We start from the raw sequence: 8,767 nt of genomic DNA on the forward strand, positions 1-8,767 counted from the left end.
TTTTTCATTTCGGGTAGTAGCTGCGTGGAATGACCTTCCTCCGACGGTTGTACACGCTCCTTCTCGAACCCAATTTAAAGCACTATTTATGCGAATCCTCGCGCTGGCGAGCATACTGCCCCGCGCTGAGAACATGAAGAGCAGTGCTACACCTTTTTTCACTTGTGCCTTTCAGGTGAACGACAGCCACTGACCGACAAGGGCAAAACCGACCAGGGAAACTTGGGCAAAAGCCTCGATCCTGTGTATCAATCCGTGAATCCGTGAAGCATACTGCCCCGCTCTGAGAACATAAAGAGCAGTGATACACCCTTTTTTCACTTGCGACTCTCAGGTGAACGACACTGACTGACCCACAAGAACAAAAGTGACCCGGGAAACCTGGGCCAATTCTGGATGCCGTGTATCAATCCGTGAGTCCGTGAACTAAACTGCATGAATCTGACGCAGTGTGGGATTTCAGACTCAAGGTCGTGGTAGTTTTTCTGGAATGACCGGGACAGGTTATGCCGTAACTCTCTTACGGGAGGGTAGGTTTCACAAGTCTGCGGATGGATGCACTGTACGAAAATGCAATACAATACTCCTACGTGGACCCGCTGGGATAATTGTTGTTAACCCCGGTTCCGTGTGGGATGCATCAGCACTTCATGAATCCCTGAAGTCGATCGGAGTCTCTCCCGAGGCTGTAAACTGCGTTATTTGTACTGACGGTCGTGCTGAACATGTTGGGTGCATCAGTCTTTTTTCAAACGCGGAGATGATGATCGTGGGTTATGACATTCAGAAACGAGGGGATATTTTCCTGGAGCACGATTTCGGTGACGGAATAGTCCCGTATGAATTTGATGAATACGTGAGTCAGTAATTTGAATCTGATTTGGATATTCACTCTTAAATGTCGAGTCTAACTACCACAAATCAACAGGCAGATGTTCTGAATGTTGATATCATCTGTTCTGGAGAGGACAGCGAGCCGGCGATTGGCACGCCTGAGGATGTAGTAAATAAAGTCTCCTGGCGGATCAAGCCAACCGCTATCCTATAGGTTGGGTCCTTCAAATCTTAATACGTTGGCTTTTAATTATACATGACTTGGCAGGTGGTCGGAACTCGTATACTGGTACGCTTCGGACCAGTGCGACAAAACGAAAATTCTCATATCAGGAAGCGTTTTATTAGAACATGATGCGCCTCCGCGGCTCACCATGGGTTGGGCCAATTGACTTGTCACAGTCGCCTGAGGGCTATTGAGTCTTCGTGTCATCTTCAAAGAAACAGTTCAAAGGATCATGAATAAGAATTATAAGACTGAGAGGACGAAAGGGTGGTCATTAGGCCTTTGCTTTTCAAGTCACACAGGCTATAGCAGGCGTTAGTCCGGCTGATATCGGTAGAAGGAACTGCTGCTTGGCTTCGACAAATCAATATATTTTTCACGGGAGACAACCGGAACTCTCGTTCATGCTATTCAACTGAATGTGCTGCGCAGAGGCCGCCTTATGTTACAGTTGGTACGATATTCGGAATATCGCAGTATGTTTTGATTGACTAGTCGTAAGGTTGCTGAAACTATTCGACGGCCCACAACCAGTTTCGTCGTTCTTGGGGCATTAGACTAGCCTCGGGTTTGACGGCGTTCCATTCGTTTTGTCACTGTTCACTGGCTTATTTTACTCTCGATCGCAGTGGTGAGTAGTGAATGTTTCAAGGGCCAGTTTTGTTAGCAGGGCATGGTTTTGTACCACACCGAAGGCCAGGTACTAGAACGACGTCATATGTACATGCGACCCACAGCATCCCACCGATGGATTTTCGGAGACACGTTTGAAACCGCTCACCGCCCTACTGTCCTTAAAGCGTCTACACTGCCACGACTACCTCGGGGTTTTTTACCGCACCATAAGCATGAGCTCTTGTAGGGGGGGGGGCAAATCACTGGTGTTCAGATTGTTCAGATGTCTTCCTTAGAATGGAGTACGTGGGCGAGGTAGACCAATTGGTTAGAGCGCGAATTTACTGACTGGATGGTCCGTGGTTCGACCCGACCTCTGCCTCTCGACTTCCCCTGTCTAGGCTTGGGAAACTTGACAGTATCCCAGCCCTCGTGTGGCATGGCAGTTAGGCACCGAAAGGGTGCTACAGCTAAGCGACACGGTTGATATCTTTCTCACTTCCAATAAGCTAAAGGCCGACAGAAGTTTGGGTCAACCGACTAAGCTCATTGCCTCCACAGGCATGGTCCTTGCCTCACACCTTAAGGTTATGCTACTGGTTGTGCAATCATGAAATCGTCACAGAAATGCGCTGAGTGTCGTGCAACATTTCACGCGTCTTGGGACTTGTATGTGTTGCTACTGTGGTTGGGCCAATGCGTTGATCTCTGGCTTGGTTTGATTCGCCAATCTAGGATATCCATGGCTTATTTCTAAAACTCAAGAGGCATGCAGTATTTTCTGTGTGAATGCAAGAGGGATTGAGAGCCGCGGGACTAAAAAATATTCAAGGATTTGATGAGCATCATCACAGAGTTATGACTGATAGAGTGTAGCCTCAACGAATCCGTGATGAAAAAAATATGATGTGGGTGTTCGGCTGCGCAACAGCCAAATCGGTCACGCCGTTTATGATCAGACCCAAAGGCTTTCATATTTACGTCATGATTAGTGCGTGCCAAATGATAGCGAAAACGGCGGTTCTAAGTGCGCCCATTTCAGAATGCCGCAGACTGAGACGTGGTGAATATTAGACCTCACGGATGGGACTAGGAGATATTACCCACGAAATGTGTACTTTCGGTTCTACCTAGGTTCTAGAGCGAGGTTGTGTGCCTCAGTTTGCGGGAAGTGGCCGCTAATCGATTACAGCGTCTGTGTGATTGTCAAACTTGGTACGGATAGCATATATGAGTGTCATGTGTAAATGCACTGAAATAAACGAGATAGGCAACACACCAACCACTAATCTTTTCGTCACACTAAAGTCCCTGCGTTCAGCTATAGCACTCTTCCGGTGCCTAGCTGCCATGCCACCCGAAGGAAGCACGAGGGCTGGGATACTGCCAGGTTGCCCAAGCCTAGACAGGGGAGATCGAGAGGCAGCGGTCAGGTTCGAACCTCGGACCTTCCGGTCAGTAAATTCGCGCTCTAACCACTTGGGCCATCTCGCCCCAAAAGTCCCTTTGAAGTCCCTGGTAAAGAATGGTTGTAAGGTAGCATAGTATTGGTGTAGGACAGTGATGTGCCACTGGTGAAAACGATAAAAATCGTTGAGGTCTTCCGAGAAGTATAGGTACATAGAGTCACTTAAGTTTTCGCCTCAAGGCGCTTGATCCAAGTGTTTCCATTGAGCAGTAGGTAAATGAGGAAAGATCTCCGGTGTCTAAACCCGTGATGTTCCTACTACAGTGTTTTGCGTCGTTCTAGGTGTGTTTGTAAATAGTGTGCTACGATGAGCTCTTAAATTGGAGGGCACTGGTAAATCTGTGATTGGTCGACTGGATCTCTCTCATCCTGTCGCATCCACTGTGTGGGAACCTTAGATATAGTAAGAATGCTTTGGCGGCATTGAAATAGCGAAGTTGCTATCATGGCAAACATAGCTCTTAGGCATAATGATAATACAATGACAACAGGATAATGTGATAAGTGTACAGCTGTGACACGCTTTCATTACGTAGCGGCCATCAATATAAATGAATATTAGCTCAGATGTAACACCCTTTCAATGTTACCCTTTTGGTGCTGACTTGCTACCCGAAGAGATCACGAGGGCTGAGATACTGCCCGACAAGAGCAGCTGAAATGCAGAATTTGGGTGCGAAATACGGACCCTGTGGTCGGTGAGTTCGCGCCCTAATTACTGAGCTATCTTAAGCTCAGCTGCCAGGTCACCTGAAGGAAGCACGAGGGCTGCGATACTGCCAGGGACAGCTAAGGTACTCGAGTTGGGTTGAAACCATGGACTTTCTGGTCATTAGTTTCGTGTCCTAACCACTGACCTATCTCAAGCTCTGGGAGGTGTGTCATCGGTATCCTCAGAGTTCGGGACAGCTCAGTGTCTAAGATGTGAACCTATCGACAGAGGTCCGTGATTCAAACCCAACCTCACCATCTCAGCTGCACCTGTCTAGGCTTCGGCAACCTGGGGGTATGTCAAGCCTCGTTCTTCCTTCAAGTGATATAGAAGCTAGGCACCGAGACGGTGTTATAGCTAGCTGAATTATTCCTTTTTTCATTCGTTAGTTCATTCCATCGCCATTTGGCTAAACAGTATGTGGCTCAGACGAGACGATATTTGAAATGAACGGTGTCGGGTGGTTGTGGGGAAAGTAGGCGAACAGGTCAGCCGACTCCATCAAAGAGCTCATTAGACCGGTTTTCGTGTGAAAGGGAGGTATACCATTTTTGACGTTCTACAACCAGTTGAGATCCGGATTTGTAGTAAACTGTTCTGTGAGTGGAAATTGTGGACGGTTTTCCTCCTCGTGTGCTATTGAAGTGCACTGATTCCACAGGATGGCCTAATTGTCTCATGTCGTTTCGTTGTGAGATTAGCACACAAACATGTATCGCCTCACACATTTTTATCATGCGGCGAATTCCGCTCTCTTTGCTAGTGGATTACGGCACATGTATGCCTCCTACATACTATCCTCACACACACCAGCCCCCGCACACCAACCCCCCCCCACTTAAAAGTCCCCTAGCAGCCCTGTATTTACGCTCCAGTATATCAGCTTCCGCCTCTAGTGCGCAGCTACCTCCCCTACCTCCCCAAATAATCGGTGGACGGAACTGTGACAGCTACAACCCCGACAAGTACGCGGTTCTTACAGCTAATAATAATGGCGATGATGACACCATCTGTGAGGAGCGTTAAACGATGGGATGTTATCCACATGTCCCCGGACAGCATCGTTTGCCCGGATTTTCGGACGTCAGCCAATATTGGCGCTGGATTCCTGAATTTGGTTTCGATGTTAAGGTATAAGATGCCGTTGAGATTTGTGCCGGTGATGTGGAGGGATTCGAGGACCAAGTAGTCGCTGTAATCAAGGGACATGATTGCTTCCGCAACGAGTTCCTCGTTCGTTGGGATGTCACGCAAGGATGGAATATGGGAGCACCGCTGAGTGGATTTCCCACATAGTTTAATAGTGGCATCGGGTGGATTAGTGGTGACATTTTGAAGGCAGACCCGCAGGGCACTTAGTCCGAGAGTTTTCAAACTTTAGAGTTACCTGTGAGCTACATTATCTGTGGCTACATTATGACTGGCAGTTAATATAAGGTCCCCATGGGATGTTGATAGGGCGGCATATCATAGTGAGGCATCTGTCTTCGTTGTCTAGGAAAGACTGCAGAAGTGGATATCTGTTACTTGTAGGGGGATGGTGTAGCTCCCGTTGTGAAGGTCAATCCCGCACTTCTCTTTTGATGTCTCACAAGTGGGAATCACAGGATCAGGATTTCCAAATCTGGTGTTTCCAGAGTTGGCCATATTTATCCGATCGTGATGGGGTCCAAGTTGGGATTGTGGCCCCGATCCAGTATGCTGAAGAGTCCCTAGGCATTGTTGTGACACGAAGTTCCATGTTGCTGACAGGATCTGTCGCTTTCCAATGACCTGCTCGTTTGAGTCGATAGGAGAATGTTTGGGGGGGGGCAGTGTGAACGATAGGGTTAGTGTTTCCAATGTGCTTATAGTTTGAGATGCCGCCATGTCACACCCCAAACTGGATTCGCAATGTGTTATATGTAAGGATGTCTCGGTTCCAAAGCGAAAGCGTCGTACTTGGGGGACTGTCTCCGTGCAAGTATCATCCCTTTAGTGCTCGAGACATCACATTCGTGGACAGCAAGGTATCCTTTGGGACACATGAAGCAATACGCCTTTAGTCGTCTGAAGTGGGTAGACGGACTTCTTCACCGGCTAGAAGGCTGGGAAGTTTCAGGAGCTCCGGGATATACCTTTATTCAGTCCAGTCATGGGGGCAATTAGCTGTTGGGTGTACGTCCGCATTCTCCGCAACTCCATGCATGAAAACTGCCTTAATATTCGTTCCGGTCCCAGCCTGGTAAAGGTCTCAGTCGCGGCGGTTGATCCTCTTGCCCCAGGAGGTGTCGTGTAGAACTTTTGCGTAGAATATGGATTTCCATAAATGCGATTCACACATTTCATTATGCTAAGAGTGACTCTCAAAAGGCGATGGATTGCAGCGACAATCAGAAAAAGAACGGAACAGACTGAGGGCCCGGAAGCTAGGCTTTTTTCAATCAAGACTTTGACATAGAGCTGAAACGAAAGAAAGAGGAAACATTTGAAAAACGGAGCAAATATACAACATGCAGCTAGAGTCTTAAGCTTTGCACTGACAACTATGGTAGGAAAACCGCATTCCGATTCTCATCTTTTTTCTGTTTCTTATTTGTTCTGCCAGGTGCAAGGCAACGGATCCTAAGACACTACTGCAGATCATTGTTAACAAGTCTGGGTGTTCGTCTGTGTGGACTAGTGGAAGCTAGTGTTTGCCGTTGGGGTCTTTGTCCCTGAAGAATTCTGGACCGCTCTATTTTGTCCCTCTCCGTATCTGTCCTCCAGGTTGTTCAGTAGTTGGATTTCCGACGAACATAATCTAGTTTAGTCCTCCGGGTTCGGGTTTGGAACATTTATGACAACTTGTTCTTTAAGGGGTGTAATGCGCTGGCATTTCCTGTCAAACACCACTGTCTTGTGGCCAGGCCTTTGAGCTGAAGGCTTTAGTCGAAGACCATACTCGTCCTTCCGTCCAGGTTTAAACGCACTGACAGTATCCGAGCTCACGTACAACCGTGATTCGTGCAATTCAAGATTCTATCCTGCCACACTGCCGTTGTGTGGTATAATCAGCCGGATTATCCCACTTGATGCATACAGCAATGTGGGTATGCGAAAACAGGCTATTTATGACATCTCCCTTTCCTGATGTCAAGTCTGATGGGCTGGTTCGTCTTGCATGGATGTTGGTCGCAGCACTGCGAGCCCACCGGCGCCGACAACCTCGATCTTCAAGTCACGACGGCCCGTCTCGACTGCTTGTTATATTTGCACTCTAAAATAAGCCGGACGACAATCTGCTCTTGCTCTCACGCTGGGCGCGGTTCATATCGGTGTGTGTTGTTTGTCAGGAACCAGAATTCAAGACAGTGGTTGGGCAAACTGCCCCGCCACTTTCCACTCGCTTCCGCCTGCATACCCCTGGCGATTCAGGGGCCACTGCTCATGGATATACAGTGTTCGGCATCGTCCGAAGTTGCCGGGTGGAATACCCGGCTTGAATGAACAGTCGCTGATGGTTGCGTGTGTGCGGTCTGGCAACGTCAATGGAGGAACCTCACAAACGGGAAGCTGATCTTTGTCTATGCTTCGTGTCCGATTACGCCTCAACCGACTGTAGGCTTGATATAGTCAAAGACAACCTTTATGCTGCCTTTATTGCCCCGTTTCGGCGCGGGGTTTGAATCGCTGATTGGATTGCTCATCTGAAACCCGATGGGGCGATCGACTTGGATTGCACTGGGTACATATGGACAACGACGGGTTAATTTTTGAATTATTTGCTGACCGCCGGCTTTTTTACGTGGTACTAACTTCCGAAGTCTTCTGGCCACGTGATTCCCTTCTTCATTATCGACAGCATGACATCAGTGTTCAACACAAATGCTTCACTGCCGTACAACCATGACTTATTTGAAATCCTTATTGTAAAGAAAAGAATAAAGGTGGACGGGGAAGGGACTTAGTGTTAGCTCAACACAATCATTCCGAGGTGCCTGCACCTCCAGACATTCACTCAGGCAATCTGGATAGAAACTAACAACAAGAACGCCACTGACATCGGTTGGCAGCCATATCTTGTAGTGTCTCCAACCAGGCACAGTGAGGATCACGCGGTCCCCATCCTTCATACTCTTCTGCCAAGTCCAGGGTTGGCCACCTCTCTGTTTACGCCACTCTGAATTGGGCATGGAAAACAGCACTCTTTGGCAAACGATGGTTAGACATACGCAATGCATGTGCCAACCAACGCAGCTTCTTCAATGGAAGTACCCGTTGCACAACCGAAAACGCGCTTTCTAACTGCCTCGTTACGGATTCGCCGACACCAACCCACACGAACTTTGGTTCTGAGACAACGATTGTTGAACACCTGAAGATGTCTCAGTTTAGCTACTTCAACAGGCCAAGTTTCACACCCATACAACAAAACAGCCCGTACTGTAGCTTGATACGTCCCTTGAGATTCAGGGATAAACTACTCTGACGCCATAGGTGTCTCAATTTAGCAAGCGCGGCCCGAGCCTTGCAGATTCGTGCATTGATCTCATCTGTCACACTACAATCAGAACTAATACAACTTCGAGAATACGTAAAATGCTCCACAACTTCCAGTACCTCTCCCTGGATTGTAAGTGGCGCGTTCAGTGACTGCACGTCCACCAGCATGACCTTACACTTTGTGGGTGCAAAGTGCATACCAAAGGACGGGATGACTTTGGTCAGTTCATCCAAGAATACTTGAGTCTTTTCCTCCTCTTCGAACATGAGAACTATGTCGTCTGCATATTCCAGATCGACAAGGTTTTCTTCACAGGCTATTTGAACACCAGGGTTTTGAAGACCCTCCAGCGTTCGTCTCATTATTTCATCGATCACAAAGTTAAAAAGGAATGGAGAGTGGGCATCCCTGACGGACACCGCTTTGTGTACGGAAGCTTTTGGAGCG

At 48.0% G+C, this 8,767-nt stretch overlaps 2 protein-coding genes across 2 annotated transcripts in view; one reads left to right on the forward strand and one right to left on the reverse strand.

Annotated features, from left to right (window-relative positions):
* Window positions 1–424: 424 nt before the first annotated feature.
* Window positions 425–8,767, forward strand: part of T265_04162 (hypothetical protein) — a gene marked incomplete at both ends in the record, with an annotated part of 16,274 nt that continues 7,931 nt past the window's right edge. Inside the window, one exon of the mRNA XM_009168832.1 lies at window positions 425–856. Within this exon, the coding sequence (XP_009167096.1) occupies window positions 491–856 (366 nt within the window). The remainder of the gene's footprint in view (window positions 857–8,767) is intronic.
* T265_04161 (hypothetical protein) lies at window positions 5,350–5,724 on the reverse strand (the record flags this gene model as incomplete). The annotated part of the gene is made up of 1 exon (XM_009168831.1): window positions 5,350–5,724. The coding sequence occupies one exon, from the start codon at window positions 5,722–5,724 to the stop codon at window positions 5,350–5,352; it is 375 nt and encodes a 124-aa protein (XP_009167095.1).

Source organism: Opisthorchis viverrini, assembly GCF_000715545.1.
Source record: "Opisthorchis viverrini unplaced genomic scaffold opera_v5_67, whole genome shotgun sequence".
Taxonomy (NCBI): Eukaryota; Metazoa; Platyhelminthes; class Trematoda; order Opisthorchiida; family Opisthorchiidae; genus Opisthorchis; species Opisthorchis viverrini.